Source organism: Sardina pilchardus, chromosome 1, assembly GCF_963854185.1.
Source record: "Sardina pilchardus chromosome 1, fSarPil1.1, whole genome shotgun sequence".
In the NCBI taxonomy this organism is placed as follows: domain Eukaryota; kingdom Metazoa; phylum Chordata; class Actinopteri; order Clupeiformes; family Clupeidae; genus Sardina; species Sardina pilchardus.
The window spans coordinates 44,107,558-44,125,579 of NC_084994.1; the positions used below are offsets into that span (position 1 = coordinate 44,107,558).

At 39.2% G+C, this 18,022-nt stretch overlaps 1 protein-coding gene and 1 long non-coding RNA gene across 2 annotated transcripts; both read left to right on the forward strand.

The window, feature by feature from the left end:
• The first annotated feature begins 631 nt into the window (after positions 1 to 631).
• On the forward strand, positions 632 to 2,919 carry LOC134075966 (uncharacterized). Its single transcript, XR_009938509.1, has 4 exons — positions 632 to 675; positions 1,559 to 1,649; positions 2,188 to 2,228; positions 2,658 to 2,919. It is a non-coding gene; the product is annotated as an uncharacterized LOC134075966 (long non-coding RNA).
• Positions 2,920 to 11,152: 8,233 nt separating this feature from the next.
• LOC134079222 (beta-1,4-galactosyltransferase 1-like) lies at positions 11,153 to 18,013 on the forward strand. The gene is made up of 6 exons (XM_062535437.1): positions 11,153 to 11,324; positions 11,669 to 11,904; positions 15,986 to 16,173; positions 17,280 to 17,402; positions 17,551 to 17,655; positions 17,750 to 18,013. Exons 1-6 carry the CDS (start codon positions 11,153 to 11,155, stop codon positions 17,877 to 17,879), a joined length of 954 nt encoding a protein of 317 aa, XP_062391421.1. The 3' UTR covers positions 17,880 to 18,013.
• Positions 18,014 to 18,022: the final 9 nt, after the last annotated feature.

Below are 18,022 nucleotides of genomic sequence, written 5' to 3' on the forward strand. Positions count from 1 at the left end.
GCTCGGGCCCGCCATCGCCGCTTGCGGCTATATTTTATTTTGAAGTTGAAAAATATCTGACGGTGTTGACATAAATTGAGGACAGATTTTGAAAGGCTGTTGTTAATGTATAAAATAATGTAATGTTCACTTCAAGTATTTTGTGATATTTTACTGTCATTCAATTAACCTCATCATAATTGTGCATTCTGGGCGTTTGATTCTGTCACCTTTACGGAGGACGAGTTAATTTGCATGGGTTTTCATAGTACAGTGCCTGTATTTTATGAATTTACTATGAAATAATATAAATATATACAAAACTAAGGGTCTAAACATACACAAATCTTTCATATCCATCTTTTAAAGCCTTTTTAAATTAAATTATTTATTGTTTTTTAAGGAAAATTACAACATTTTGATGGGGGACGTCTTTTGTCCCTTATCTCAAGAATCAGTGATATATCCTATTCATTTAATTTAAACATTGGGCCTGACCAAACACTCTCATCAACATACTCAACCACCATTAGCTTTAGAACTGCACATGAAGATGCGGGACATTCTGGAGCAAAGCTCTCTAGCTCAAGTTGCAGCAGCCAGCAGTTAGAGCAGTCGGGCAGCTAGTGCTACACTCCGGGGTCATGATTTTAACTACTAGCGCTTGCCTTGTACTCAGACGTAGAGCTACCGCCGGTAAGTATCGCAGAATAGGTAGACCTAACTTTCTCACAACTATGTACGGTCTATAAAGAAACTTAAGACCTATCTTAACCATAGACTGTAAAAAATAGACCAGTCTAATCTACCTTAGTGAAACCGGCCCTGTGTGTGTGTGTGTAGGGGGGAGGGGTTCTCAAATGTACTCTCAAGTGCCACACATTAAAGAGTGAAGGAGTCAAGGAAGTTTTATTTGACACTAGATGTAAAAAAAAAAATGCAATGAAATTAGTGTTTGGTTTCAGCCAAGGGGTGGGGGGCGGAAGGGCTAAAAGTGCTTAAGTTGCTATATGACCCACCCCACCTCATGACTTAAACGCTATCTGCATCACTCTATCACTATCACTATCTTATTATCCTGCATCACTCTATCCTATCATCACTATAGTAAGTAATGTTTATTTGTATAGCACATTTTAACGTGCACAAGTACAACCCAAAGCGCTTATCTATTACTATTACTATCACTAACACTATCTTATATGGACATCCTGTAGCCTACCCTAGCTACTGTTTTGACTTTTACGGCGTGATCCCTGGCAGTTGGGTTAGCCCCTTGAGTTGTGGAACTGCCCAAGGTTTCTTCCTATCAGGAACCTTTTTCCTTGCCCCTGGTGCTCTTGGGTGCTGCTTGCTGTAAGGCGCATTGAGACATTGCTTTTGTTATACACGCTGTTCAATTAAAATTGAATTGAATTTAATCATTACATTATTAAAGACACAAAATGTTAAGCTGTTTTAGGTTAATTTACAAGCCTAGTCACTTATGGTTAAATGGATGATTATGGGGTGAATTAACTGTCTTGGCTTTTATTGTTTCTGCATTCTTTGAAAAATGTAACTTTATTCTGGTTTACAGTATCCTCAGTTGAGTCAAGCCACAAGTGGTAAGAAGAAGAACAAGAGAAAGAACACAGCACTAAATGTGTTGACTGAGCTTCAAAATCAAGGTATTCAGATTGTGATGGTGCAATGTGTCATATCTTTAATTTCCTTCAGGATCAATAAAGTATCTCTGTCTATTTATATATGTTCTACATGTAGTCATGATGTAACCTTTTAAGGCTGGGATTATACTTGCCGTTAGACCAAGCGTAAGCGTATGCGTCCGTGTGCGACCTGCTGTGTCCTGTGTACAGACTCGCTGCTGCATTACGCACCTTACTGGAGGTCTTCACCAGGGGGAGACTAGTAGCCTAATATCAGATGTGGATGTGGCCATGTGCCATTGTTTACTCTCAGGATTGCCCCCAGCTTTGATGTCGATAATGCATCTTGCAGTCACTTTGTTTTGGCAATGATCGCCCCCTACTTTCTTGTCAGTATTGCATCTCGCGGACGCGTCGTGTTCGCTTGCGACGACGTGCACGACCGACGCACCAAACGACCGCAAAATACGCGAGGCAGCCATGATGCGTACACGAACGCGTTGTCTACAGCAAGTCTAAACGTGCCTTTACCCTTGTCTACATCTTCTGTCTGTTGTAGGATCATCTCAGTTGAATGAAGCTGACGAAACATGGAATGAGGTGAGATTCACTAGATTTCTTTTATGTTCTACTTACAGCTGCAAGAAGACTATTATAGCCTGCAGAAAGAAAATGACTCACTCAAGAACAAAATAGCGACATTGAAATGTAATGACCAAGTTCATACAGGGAAGTTCAAACTGGCCACAATTTTCAGTATAAATTTGTATTTCTATGCAGCTTCAATTCTGCAGCTTTGCAGCAGAAACATCTTGAGCAGATCTAGGGTGTTGTGACCAAGCATACTACTGTGTATTTACAGTCTTATTTACAGTCTTAAAATCTTGAATACTAATTCTGAGAATTTCTGAAACGCTTTTGTATGAAAATATGTTTTTTACAACCAGCACTCTTGACACAGGTTTTTTTTGTTGTTGTTCATTTGTTTCACATGTTGGCTAACTTGTTTCGCATGTTGTCTTTGCTCAGTGCTACCAGAGGTTTTGGAGAGGATGAAGGAATTTCTCCGTGCACCAAGATTATCAACAGCAAGGCCACACCTAGGCCAACCAACAGCAACAACATCAAGGCCCACGGCAGGGCAAGATCCACCAACAGCAACAACATCAAGGCCCGCGCCAGGGCAAGATCCACCAACAGCATCATCAAGGCCCACGCCAGGGCAAGATCCACCTACTTACTGACATGAACATTGAAGCAGTCGTACGGCAGAAATGTAATAATGCTGGCAAACGTCAAAATCAATAAATAATCTGTTCAATGAATTAATCATTCTTATTCTTTTGTATTTTAGTGCATAGAAATGGTAAGTGGTTGTAGGCTTAATTTAAATGCGGTGAATTACAGCATTGTTGTGACAACTAGTAGTGATACGGTTTACTATCCACCAGGTAAAGTAAAACAACATAGTTAGACAACAAAAAGCTTTATAGTGTAATGCAGTATGTATCATATTGTGGTATTCTCTAGTGTAATAGAAGTGTAGCAAAAGGTCTGAAATACACTACAGTACATTGTTGTATACTATAGTAATACCACAGTAAAAAGTAAAACTGCAATTTTCTGTATTATTGTTTTCTATAGTAAAATTACTATAGTAAGGTTCAAAAAACATATGGTATACTGTAGTGTATTTACTGTGATAAACTATGTATTTTTTCATATGGGTAGCAACAGCCACCAGTCAAAATTCAGGTAAAATGTAAATGTGGCTTGTATATTGTCTATTTCAGACAACTAGATTTTGTGAATTCTATAGATATTTAAGGGCAAATGAGGACTGCACATGCAGATCCGCCCTAACGTGCCGGCGACGTCATGGCAACCTTTCTCAAGAAGGTTGCCGCAACGTCGCCAGTATGTCTTCTGGTTGCCGCGACGTGGCGGTTACATGGAGGTTACGTACAGGCAACGTTGCCAATTTACCTTGCGGCAACGTAACCGGGACTTTCACCTGCACGTACCGGCAACGTCAGAACTTACGTGCCGGCAACGTATGTTTGGTCATGAAGTTACGTAACCGCCACGTAACCGTGTTAGCTGGGAAGAAACATCCACCAGCAGTCGCAGGTGTCGCAAACCTCTTCGTCAAGCTTGATTTCTGTGACTTGGCAGACAATCGCAAGAAAGGATAAAGGCAATCATCGCACTGCCACTTGCAGCCTGCTTGCAGCCGGCATCTTCGAAGTTTGTATTTTTGGCGCTTCTTATGACGTAGAAGCTAACTCCCGACGGTGTATGATGATGTAACCGAAACCAAGTGGTGTCCCAATTCATAGGGGTATGTTTTCACCCCTAGCCCTAACACTTCGTTTTGAGAGGCAAGGGCTAGGGGCAAGGGGAAGGGGAAGGGGTAAGACGAAGGGGTAAGATGAGTATTGGGATTGGGCCTAAGACTGTCTGAGTCAGCTGCAAGTGCTAGTGCAAAACAGGTGGGTCATGTGACAGAACTTTACCTGACACCATGAAGGCGACCTGCTGACAGCCGTCGGTGCGGGCCGTGGAGAGATCCCCGGCCAGGAGGGTGATCCTCGAGATGCTCACGTTGAGGACATTCGACACTCGGTTACGGAAGTCGTACCTGGAGAGGGGAAGAGTTGCAAATCTCTTAATCTCATTTCTCGGTGTCAAATGCAGCTTGGGCGTCAAAAGAGTAGCCTAATAAGGGCATTGCCACCATTATTCAATGATTGGTGTCATTATATTGATTGTACAGTAGAAAAATGTTAGTCATTGCCATAACGATGTACTGTAGACAATGTTTGGAACTTTGCCTGTTCTCTGTAATTATAGTGCATGCAAATGCACTGTTCTGTTCTTCCTAGGCATCTTCTTCTTATTACAGTGCATGAAAATGCACTGTACTGTTCTTCCTAGGCTTCTTATACTTCTTCTTCTTCTAACGCACGCAATTCAGCTTGAACCGTTTAACGTAGAAACTTCATTCAAACTTTGTTGCGTAGGTCTCGCTTATGCCATGTGTGCTTTGTATTTTTCAACTTTGTAACTTTTATACTTTTTAAACTATGCATTAAAAAACGATTTCCCCAAAGATTTAACATTGAGCTATTTCCCCATAGACTTAACATTGCTCATTATGACATCACGGCAGCAATTAGAATGTTACGCCAGGTGGCTAGTCCAGGTGCAGCAGCTCTCTCTCTCTCTCAGGCCAGTTCAATTGATTACACCTGTATCTGTATCCACTACTCTCAGTAGAGAGCTGTGTCTCTCCATTCTACAAGAATATAAGGCACATTCCATCCAACTTTCTATCCATTCATCTTCTTCAGACCATTCACTCAACCACCCATTAAACTGTCTATCAACATCCATTAAACTCTCAACATTAATTAGACTATCTACATTCAACTTTTAAATGATTTACTCTGTCTCAGGCTTTATACACTCTGGCTCTCTTAAGACTAGCCAGTTAAATTGATTACACCTGTATCAACTACTCTCAGAGAGCTGTATCAGTGTCTCTCTTAACAAGAATATAAGGCACATTCCATCCAACCTTCTATCCATTCATCTTCTTCAGACCATTCACTCATCCACCCATTAAACTGTCAATCAATATCTATTAAACAATCTGCCTATCAACATCCATTAAACATTCTGTCTATCAACATTAATTAGACTATCTACATACAAGTATTTACTGTGGGTGCCTCTCAAGCAGCGTTTATATGTCCTCCCTCGCTCCTCGGGCCTCGATCCTCAATGATCTACATAAAGAAAGATAGAAGAAGGGCTAGACTATCCCATTGTTGCCGCTCCATCATTCTTTATGTAGATCAGTGAATTGTCAATTGTTTCCTCTGTCCACAACTGTTTCAAAATAAAATCCTCACTGCAATAATAGACTATCAAATCATTTAACCATTGAAACTACTCAACTATTGAACTGTTCAACCATTCCAACTGTCAGTTATCATCCACTATGCCTCCAGTCAAGTATATGAAACCTCCATGTACCTAGCAACCAACATAGCAACCATTACAATTAAGTGTTTATGACCATTTCCATAGCAACCAACATGATTATACTGCAGTAACTTCTTGTTTCCTGATAGTGGCCACCATGGATACCTTAGCAACAAATGTTTCAAAATAAAAGTCCTCACTAGCAAGTTAGCTAGTTAGCATAGTTAGCATTGTTAGCATAGTTAGCATTTTTAGCATAACTGCAAAAAATCATCAACTAAGTTAGCTAATCAACCTGGTTAGCATTGTTAGTAAAGTTAGCATTGCTAGCATAATTAGCATTTTTAGCGTAACTGCTAGAAATCATTAGCTAAGTTAGCTAATCAATATTTTAACATGAATAGAAATCATTAGTTAAGTTAGAACTGGAATGTTTCATCTTTAAACTGTCTACCTTCACACTATCAACTCTCAGTAAACTATGCAACCACCATGTTTACCCTAGCTACACCTTAGTAACCATATCTACATTATCTATCTATTTTTGCATTTTCATGCACTGGTAATTCCTTGGAATTGCATTTCTAGTTAGAGTGCATGAAAATGCACTCTACTGTTATCCTGTTTCTTCTTATTAGAGTGCATGAAAATGCACTCTACTGTTATACTGTTTATTCTTATTATCGATATTATTCTTCTTCCACACTTTTTGTGCGTTCAATTCAGCTTCAACCGTTCGACGTAGAGACTTCATTCAAACTGCGCTGCGTAGGTCTTACTTAGGTGACTTCAGCTATGTAAATTTCATCTTTGAAAACTTTATCGTTTATTTTATATGAATTTTTAAAAACATTTTTTCTCCCATAGACTTAACATTGGATTATGACATCACAATGAAGTCGTTAAGCAATTAGAATCTTAAGCCAGGTGTTCAAAGCCACCTGGCAGCAACTCTCTGTCTCAGGCTTTCTGGCTCTCTTAAAGAGTACATATCCTGTTCAACTGTTTCCTCTACCCACAACTGTTTCAAAATAAAAGTCCTCACCATTTTTGCATTTTCATGCACTCGTAATTTCCTTGGAATTACATCTCTAGTTATTTTTATTTATCTTCTAACGTTTTTGTGCGTCCAATTCAGCTTCAACCGTTTAACGTAGAAACTTCATTCAAACTGCGCTGCGTAGGTCTTACTTAGGTGACTTCAGCTATGTATTTTTCAACTTTGTAACTTTTATACTTTTTGAACTATTAAATAAAAACTACTAAAATTCCCCCCATAGACTTAACATTGTGATTATGACATCATAATAGGGCAATTAGAATCTTATGCCAGGTGGCCAGGGCCACCTGCAGCAGCTCTCTCTCTCTCTCTCAGGCTTTAAGCATGCAATCTCATTAAGACTACAGATCCTGTTTCACTACTTTCTCTGTCCACAACTGTTTCAAAATAAAAGTCCTCCCTGCAATAAAACACTATTAAATCATTTAACCATTGAAACTACTCAACTATTTAACTGCTCAACTATTCCAACTGTCAGTTATCATCAACTATGACTCCAGTCAACTTTATGAAACCTCCATGTACCTAGCAACCAACATAGCAACCATTAAAATTAAGCGTTTATGACAGTTTCCATAGCAACCAACATAATTATACTGCAGTAACTTCTTTATTCCTGATAGTGGCCACCATGGATACCCTAGCAACAATGTTTCAAAATAAAAGTCCTCACTAGCAAGTTAGCTAGTTAGCATAGTTAGCATTGTTAGCATAGTTAGCATTTTTAGCATAACTGCTAGAAATCATTAGCTAAGTTAGCTAATCAACCTGGTTAGCATTGTTAGCATCGTTAGCATAGTTAGCACTTTTAGCATAACTGCTAGAAATCATTAGCTAAGTTAGCTAATCAACCTGGTTAGCATTGTTAGCATAGTTAGCATTGTTAGCATTTTTAGCATAACTGCTAGAAATCATCAACTAAGTTAGCTAATCAACCTCATTAGCATAGTTAGCATGGTTAACATTGTTAGCAAATCTGGTAATCAGGTTAGCTTATTCAATTTTAAACTGTCTATCTTCGCACTATCAACTTTCAAAAACTATGAAACCACCATGTCTACCCTAGCAACACCTTAGTAACCATATCTACATGATTTATCTGTACATTTTTGCATTTTCATGCACTCGTAATTTCCTTGGAATTACATTCTCTAGTTATTATTATTCTCCTAACCAGGTCCAAATTAGCTTCAACCGTTTAACGTAGAAACTTGGTTCAAACTTTGTTACGTAGGTCTTGAAAATAAGACTAAGTCTATGTATATTTCAGTTCTGTAAACTTGATACTTTTTGAAATATTAGCAAAATATTTTTCCCCATTGACTTTTCATAGACCTCTGAAGCTGCCCTGTTGGCCATATAAGGAGATCCGGGAGTTAATTGAAGCCAACTGCCCATGGCAAGCTTTTTTGTAGGCGAACTTCAGAGGTCTATCGCACTGCACTGCTGATTAAGCTGATTTGCACCTGTGTCAAGAGCCAGGTGCTCAAGACCCTATCAAGTTTAATTGACAGCCAGTTAAATTGAACCTGCATCCAAAGAGCCAGCTGGTAAAACAGGGGTGGCTGTATATATTCCCAAGCATAGTGTCACAATGCAAAAAAGAACCCCAGACCATATCTCAATCTTCTCTGCAGAGATGATGGCCATCATAATGGCATTACAGTGGGTAGAGGAAGTCAAGCCATATAAATCAGTTATCTGTTCAGACTCTATGTCCTCCCTTGTCAGCATACACTCTGGGAAGTCTACAGGTAGACAAGACCTGTTAGATGAAGCTCATCAGACAATTTTTAGAATCACTCAGCAAAAACTTGTTTTACAGTTCACTTGGGTTCCAGCACACACAGGTATTGAGGGCAATGAGAAAGCAGACACATTGGCAAAGGAAGCACTTCAATCAGAGGAAGTAGAAGTTCAGGTCTCACTCAGCAAATCAGAAATTAAAACAATAATTAAAGATGGTGTTCAGAAACTTTGGCAGGACGAATGGGATAATGGGGTGAAAGGCAGGCATTTATATGGGATCCAGCAAGCGGTCACAGGCAAGAAAATCACCTCACTGTCACGACAGGAAGAAACTTGGCTCACCAGGCTTAGAATAGGTCACACAGGACTGAACAGTAGCCTACATATAATAGGGAAGCATGGGAGTGGAATGTGCCCACACTGTAGAGAAGCAGAGACTGTACAGCATGTGCTCCTGACATGTAGGCAGCATTGTGAGGAAAGAGAACATCTGAAAAGAGTGACCAACAACTCACTCACACTGAGCTGAGGGGTATTTCACAAAAGCAGAATTAAGACATCCAAGATAATCGATAAAGCCAGGTTTGACATAGCGTTCTCTAGTCATCCTTGCTAAACTCGTTTCACTAACGCCAATCCAGGATGAACAGGAGCGTCTATGTCAAGCCAGGTGTAAGTTATTCGGGATGTGTGCGCGTTCTCGTTTCTCCCCCAAATAACTCACGGTTGGAATGAAAAAGACGCAAAAAATAGCGTCTTGCACACAAAGTTAACAACCGCTTTTGATATAGACAACAACGAGGTAAAGTTTTACTTTTTTGGATGGGGGATCATGATTATTTCTGTTACATAGTGGGAGTAGGTGTGGCAGACCAACTGAATGCAAATTTACGTATGCACCCACGTGTGAGAGCTTCCTTGTCTCGGCACGCAACGTCATTAAGAAAGCGCTTGCCTCCGCAAAGATGCACAAAGTATGACTATATATATCTTTCTTCTGTCTTTAAACCAAATTAGTTGAAAACACCTTTGAAACATGTCCCCTCCACTTCCAATCAACTACTACAGTAGGCTATTCATCAAACGTCAGTCAAAAAAGATGCAAACAACGATTTTGTAATTAATTATAAGGCCACCATAATTTAAATGATATCTAAATGGTATTGGGCAGACATTCTGTTGTGTTTTGCGAGTCAATGCAAGTAGCAAATAGTATATAAATGGAATACAGCTCTTTCAAAAATCGCATGCAGGTCTGATTTGATTGACAGCTAGCTGAACCAATCAGATAATGTAATTACCATTAGAATTAACTTATCTTGGCTGTTAGCCTGGTCGGGAGCAGGCTAGCTTCAGAGAATAAATTCCCATGGCAACTTATGTAGCATCTCTTTTGTGAAACCGAGTCAAGGGTAAATTCATCCAGGATAACCAAAAAATCCCGGCTTAATCCCTTATCTAGGTTTTGTGAAATACCCCTCAGCTTGTTGAGCCAGCCTGGGAGCCAATCCATAACCAAGGCAGTCATAGAGTTCCTGAGAATGACACAGCTTGCAAAAAGACTGTAGCCTTTTTTGGTTTTGTTTTATTTTGTTTTTATTTTTATTTTGTTTTTGTTTGGTTTTGTTTGTTTGTTTGTTTGTTTAATCAACACCCTATACTAGTCTTATTCTGAAAGTCTAGTATGATCACACCTCAGTCCTGTAGATGGCGGTAATGCACCAAGCCTGCAAGCCACCAATAAAAACCACTGAAGAAGAAGAAGAAGAAGCTCTCTCTGTCTACCCATTCACTCATACACACACACACACACCTGACTGCAGCACTTCATATACCACACTTCTCCATGCACTCCACAACATTCTAACCTAACTCCCCCATTTCACTGCATCATAGAAAGCCATGCTCCTTACATCCACTTACATCCACTCACACACAAACACACACGCACGCACACTCACACGCACTCACACTCAGAGGTGGAAAAGTCAAGCTTCAGAGAGTAAAAGTCCAATCACGTATTGGTTCGGTTTGTAAATTTAAGTTTGTTTCACATTTTATCTTATGTCTTGCTTTTGCATGCACTGATAATTTCCTAGAAATTACGTTTTCTAGTTTAAATTTCAATTCAATTTCATTTCACTTATAGAGCACCAAAACATTACACATGTCTCATGGCGCGTTACAGAGTGTTAAACTACACACAGGCCTCAGCTCAGGACCCACTGTGAGGTTCCAATCTAAAACTAGTTCAGTGACATGCACTTCACATTGAACAGAGCAATGCATTAATCCAAGAACTTCTGCATTCCAGAATTAAACTCTTTTTGATGTGGTTATTATAGGTGTGTGTGCGGAGGGGAATTTACTGTAATGACCGCCCTAGAAATGTAACGTCAGGTATTCGGGGAGGGGATGCTAGCCTACTTGGGTCGCTTCTTTAGGGCTTGTTTCACGGACCTGCTGCTTGTTTTTGCTCACGTGAGATTAGTAAGAGGGCGTGCTAGGAGGAATGAGACAAAAAGGCTAATTTTGCTAGGATTTTTGTATTTGGAGAAAGAAACAGCTAGCGAGAGTTAGGCCTAGTTGTAGCCTAATTGTAGCCTATAGTAGCCTATTACTACCCTCTTCTATTAGTTTAGAAATGAGGTCAAGTATTCTCTGTATCAGTAAAGCCTCTGTGATTGTGGTTTTACTTTGCACCATTATTTTCGTCCTCGCTTTGATGTATTACATCTCATCTGAGGGGAATGCAACTTGTTTGTCAAGCCCACTATTGTCAAGAGCCAGGGGAGAAGTTGTGACTAATATACCGGTAACACTGATCGAGAACGCGTCTGAAAGCCCTGAAGTTAGAAACGATGAAGTGCCGACGTGTCTCGAAACAGCTCTGTTGGGTGAGTTTTAAAAAAGAAAAAAAATTACACATTCGAATGAACGCATTCCTGACACACATTTGCCGTGCTGTGTATTTAATTAATTCTTAATTTATTCTTAAAAGTAGATGTTAAAATGTGCCATCTTGTATGCCCAGGATGATATTCTCTTGATATTGACATTGTAGCCTAATAGAAAAAAAGATATGATAATGAAAGCTATTCGGTTTTTAATGATCTGTTAAGGGAACTATGTGTCCTGATATTGCACTTTTAATGATTGGAATAAAATGGCAAGAACAGATATGAGCATATTAAGCACAACAGGAACCACCATTTTATTTTGAACTCTCTGTCTCTGTCAGTGGGCCCTTTGCAAGTGAATGTCAGTAACCCCGTGACTCTGGAAATGGTACAGAAGGAGAATCCTGAACTTCAGGAAGGGGGCCGCTGGAAGCCCTCAGCCTGTGTTGCACTACAGAAAGTGGCCATAATCATTCCCTTCAGACACAGAGATGAGCACTTGAAGCTCTGGCTCTACTACCTCCACCCCATTCTCCAGAGGCAGCAGCTAGACTATGGGGTCTATGTCATCAATCAGGTGAAAACAAAGCTCGTATTGGTGTGACAGAATTGGTCATTTTGAAGGAAAACAACTTCTCTAGACCTCTAATTGGTATCAGAAATACATTTTAGAAAAGGAATGTAGTAGTTTTTACTTTTTTATTTTCCTTTTTTTTTTTTTTACTACAGTACATGTTTTGTTGTTGTTTGTGTTGTTGGGCCTATGCACATAGTGGCCCTTTTTGTCGTGATCGCAACATGGAAACTTGTGGGTCATTCCACGTCAAATCAACCAGAGCCCACGCACTTGCGTCTCAAAAAAATCTGAAAAAAAAATACCATGCGTGCCTATGTTACTCAGGAGACACTCTGTAAAATGTTTTTGTGCTAAGATCAATACTTTTCAAGTAACAGACAGTTTTGCGGGGGGAGGGGGGTGTCAAACTTGTTCTTTTTAAAAACACCAATTTGACTTGTCTTATGCAAATCTTTCTTTTTCATTTTCCACCCTAAACATGGACAAAATGCACCATTGAGATCAATATGTTTTGTCCCCACCCCTGCAATTTCAGTGATTCATAGTGCCCTATATGTGCCACATATAGGGCACTAGTGATTCAGTGATTGTAGTGGCACCTAGTGGTTACTCTATACAAAGCATATCTCTCAATAGATCTCAATGGTGCATTTTGCCCTTGTTCAGGGTGGGAAATGAAAAAGAAAGATTTGCATAAGACAAGTCAAATTTGTGTTTTTAAAAAGAAGTGGTAATGCAGATTATAGAAAAATATATAAAACAAATCTTTGCATATTCCCACAAGGTGTTAGGGTGCTCTGAATATGAGATCCAAATTTATTTTTCAAACTTGTGAGGTCTGCTGTTCAGTCCCTGATGGATTTTCTTTTCTCTTCATTGCTTTTTCGGAGAGTGTTTCTACTTATTTCAATAAGAAAAAAAAACCCAAGAACCTACACTGAAAAAAATGATTAGTAGAATTTACTTAAAAAAATCTTTGTAACAAAATGCACTCAATAAAACTAAGTAAATGTAATGCTGTAATATCAAGTACAACTTACTTGCCAGAATCAATTAAAATGTACTTGCTACTGTCATTGACATTTCTGAAAAAATTAAGTAAGTTTTACTTGACCATGTCAATATAGAAACACCATGGTCATGAAATATGGAGTAAATCTTACATGTTTATAATAAGTAGATTTTACTAGATTGTTTTGTATTAAGAGGTCTTACACACTAAAGTTATGTAAATGTTACTTGTTTTCTTTGGATAAATGTTACCAAATGGCAAATTACACCGATCACACTATTTAAGTAAAATGCAAACTTTATTTTACCAATTTAAACAAAAATGCTCTACATAACAAATAAAATATCACTGATATTTCAAGTTAAGATACAACAAAACCACTGGGGTGCAGTCAACTTGATGGAATTAATCAAATAATGAAAAACAATAAATACAATTTCACATATCTCTCACTCAGGTGACTGCTTTTCTGTAACTTATTGGATGTAGCATTAAAACAACATTATAACCCTATGTAGGCTATAAAATATAGATGAGCATCCATACCAACTGGACTTAGTAGAGGGAGAAAGAGAGAGAGTCTCAGAGAGAGAAAGACAGAGAGAGAGAGAGAAAAAGAGAGAGAGAGAGACCAGGAGCCAGTGAGATAAGCATTAGTATACATGGAATGACTTCTTGCTTTTCATTATACACCAATGGTTCAAGAACAGAGAACACTGTTTGATAGAGAAAGATGGAGGCAGACAGGTCACCAGGTGGGTAACCTGTTACATCAAAATGATCTTTGAGTAATGGGGGGGGGGGGGGGGGGGTAATAAAAATATACAAATATATATTTGAGTAATGCAAAATGTCACACAGTGTTACACAGTGATTATAGTTGTTTCTAGACAATGCTGTTTCAATGTACAACCTGTTTGTGTTTGAGAGCGCGCGAGAAAGAGAGAATGTTTAAGTGTATATGTGCTTGGGTGTGTGTGTTTAAGTCCGCAATTTGGATTTTAAAGCTTGTACTTTTGGTGTCAGCTTCATCCCATCCAGTTCCACAAAAAGTTTCTGAAACACCTTGAATGTGTAACGCGGTGGTTTGGGATATGCAAGATTCAGGGCATAGATCAGTCCCAAAAGTAATATGCAAGCTCTTGCTGTGTTTCCACATCCACGCAACATCTCCCTGCCTTCAAGAATGATGGAGACATCAGGATCCTCTTCGGAATCACCATGGACGACCATGATACGTGACCAGTAGGATCACTGCAGTGGTCCTCCTGCATACAATTGACAAGAAAAGATAATGCTAATGAGGAACAAAACCAAATTCCTTCTATCATTCATATCAACTACATTTCATTACATTACAATGGCATGAACAATAGTGAACAATGGCATGTAATAACAGCAATAATATCCTATCACACACACACACATAGATGTTTACTTGCCTGAAGTGCAGAGTCAAACGTAGGGCACTCTCCCCTGGCTCAACCCGCATGATGATGCTTGACAAATCACTGTTGAGAAAAATACAATAGTAAGACCCAAATTAATATTACCATAACATTTTCCGTCAGTATTTGAGTAAAAACTTATGCATACTGTTCTTATATAGGCACAATGTAACATTAGAGCCAGACACTTCAAGTTGACGTTTTGGTAGGTAACTGCTAGCGCTAAATGTGAACTTCAGTGAAATTATAGCTAGGCTAGCGCTAATTTAACAGTTGGAGTCATAGCACTACATTGTTTCGGGCAGTTCTTTGATTCGACTGGACCTCCTCAACCACAAACAATCGTTTTTGTTTTGAGAGAAGATATTCTAACTTAGAAGTTACCGTGCTTACTATCAAGATAACCTCCAACTCACCCCAAACGTTTGCAGACGTTAACTGACAACGACGTTAGCTTTTGATCAAAACAAATTGTAGCCTGGCTAGCAGCTAGCTGCTAGCACTACCCGAACTACGAACGGTAGTGCTAACGTGTGCTACTGTACGTCAAGCAGACAATAATCAAATTATCAACATGTACACGAACTCCTATACGACCACAAATATAAAACAAAAAGGGAATACTCACTCGTTTCGACAGTCAGGTGTAGCAAAGTGGTGACTTCTTCGGCGACAAGCTTCTTCTTCAAGTACCTCAGCTCAGACCAAAGATTCTTTTTCAACCGTCTTTGCTACCAGGCATTGTCCAACGGCGCATGCGCGAATTCAAATGCGTGAAGGTTTATTTAGTAAAAGTTACTTAAAATGTTCAGGTGTTGGTAATTAATTTAGAAACTACGAGTAAATATCTAGTAAAAAATACTCTTCCAAATCAAGAACATTTGATTACATGAATATGTTGTGTATAGTTTAATGTTTTTTTCTAGTCCCCACTGAAACTTGATATAACACTGTAATAATTGCTACATTTGAATAAGTAAATATTACAATGCCTAAAAGTCATTTTTTTGAGTGTATGTTGAGTAAAAATGTGTCTTCTGAAGGCCTAAACAGAGCCCAGCCAAGAACTCCAATAAAATTTTGATCAAGTTTGAGGGACTTCTATGACCATGCAGGATCATCCAGACTACTTGTGGTGATTTTACTACATACTATTCCTATTTATGCACCAGCCTGCAAAATTTGAGCCTCCTACAGATTCTAGATCTTGAGCAATGAGCTTGTGAACTTTGACAAAAAAAAGAGGCAGAGCAAATTTGACACCCCCCTCCCCCCGTAAAACTGGCTGTTACTTGAAAAGTATTGATCTTAGCACAAAAACATTTTACAGAGTGTCTCCTGGGAAACATAGGTGCACATGGTATTTTTTTCAGATTTTTTTGAGACGCAAGTGCGTGGGCTCTGGTTGATTTGACGTGGAATGACCCTTGTGCAAATAATAGATAATAGGTCTGTTTGATGCAGTGCTGCTGTATGGATTTATGAATGAGTTTTTCTAATAGTTTGGATAGAATGATTTGAGGACAGAGGAGAAAGTGACGCTCTGAAAACCGCTGTTTCATTATTGTCTTCCACATTGTTCTAAAAATATAAGCTGCTGATGTCTACTGTCTGTGTGCAGAATGGAGAAACCAGCTTTAATAGAGCCAAGCTATTGAATGTGGGGTTCGCTGAAGCTCTGAAAGAGTATGACTATGAATGCTTCATCTTTAGTGATGTGGACATTATCCCCATGGATGATCGAAACTTCTACAAGTGCTATAGTCAGCCCAGGCACATCGCTGTCTCCATGGACAAATGGGGTTTTAGGTAGGTGAAAATCTTACATTATATTTAGGACTGTTAGATGAGCTATTACTACATGGAGCCTTAACAGACGTGTTGAATAGACAGCCTCTGGTAACAGCGATTAAGGCCACCTGCAAACTAAGGCATACTGTATCAGGGCTGGCAAATTGTTTTGACTGTCACTCTCAAAGCGTGACACTTACCGATTAGAGTCGCTTTTTCAAGTGTGAACTGACCAAGAAAAGAGGCAAATACATGTTACACAGCTCTACAACAAGTATAGGACAACGATAGACTTAGGCTATAGCAGCCAAACAGTATGCTACATTAACTTGTAAACTCAAGGAGAAACAGCGAATCAACAGTGAACAAAACCTAGTAAGCAGGAGAGCGTTTTAACTGTCGGAGTCGGCGCTGCTGTGTGTGAAAGATAAGTTAGAGACGTGAAGACCTGCCTTGCATTGCTTCTGATTTGAGTGATGCCTTCTGTGGTTAGATTTAGGCACAAAGGACTGATGGATTGGTTATTGCGGTCAGTCAATCAGAGTTGCTCGAACTACGGCAAGGCAAGGACCAAAGTTTATTATCATGGAAAAAAATATAAAAAGCCCTGCTGTATTGGCCTTGCAGCTCACTACTTTGGATTGGCCCATCTGCATGCGTTAGCCAGATTTCACAGATTATCAGTCCTGTACCCAACCAAGGGGTTTTGGGGGTGTCACATCCAGCACAGCAGGTTGAAGAATGTTATTCAGCCAATATATTTGATTGTGTGACCTATGAATTATCGCAGTCAAGGATGACTCCATGCCGTTTTAGGCAGAAACAGACAACCTAAAGACAGATGACACGTTGGGCCCATCATCTAACCCATTCATTACTGCTATCTACATGAACACATTTGTGCTAGGTCACACTGACATGGGACATGGGCATCTCTATATCAGCATTTGTTGATAACAGAGGAAATATTTAAAAAGCTTGTATAGACATCAAGCTGTTTGAAAATCAGAAAACGGATATGTATAAAGTGCTCTATAGGCTTGTTCATGTGCCAGCTCTACTGCATTTAAATGCTACTTTGAACTTTGACTTCTCCACTTTCTACTTTTGCACTTTCTCCAAAGGCTACCATATTATCAGTACTTTGGAGGTGTTTCAGCTCTTAGCAAAGAGCAGTACATGAAAATAAATGGCCTTCCCAATAACTATTGGGGCTGGGGTGGAGAGGATGATGATGTATATAACAGGTGAGCAAGAATACACAATTAAAACTCATTTTACAAAATTATTTGTATTGCAAAATGTCTCAGTGGACACAGTGGACAGTTATAGTGGACAGTTATCTCCATAAAATACTGTACACACATGTAAACTGTCAGAGACCTATTACTGTAGGCTGAAAAGCAAGGGCATGTCACTCTCCAGACCTAATGGACTAATAGGGAGATGCCGAACGATCCGTCACAACAGAGATTTGCACAATGAGCCGAATCCCCAAAGGTAAATGCCTAATCACCATTTTTTCTATACAGCAAATGTGCTATCACTCTACTCAATTTGCATAACTTGTTAACTTGCACCTATTTTGTCACAGGTTTCATAATATAGCACATACAAGAAAATCAATGGAAAGTGATGGTATCAATTCTTTGAAGTACCAAGTAGTGAGATTTGAAAAGAATCAGCTGTTCACTAAAATCACTGTGGACATTGGGAGACCATGATGGAAAAAACTGCAGAAAAAACTCCCCAAACTCCAATTGTTCATAAATAGCCTACAGAATGATGAACACTGGGTTATATGTAAAATTTGCAGTCTGCTTTTTTGTTACAGATGTTTACACAATGTTAGTAGTACTATAGGGGT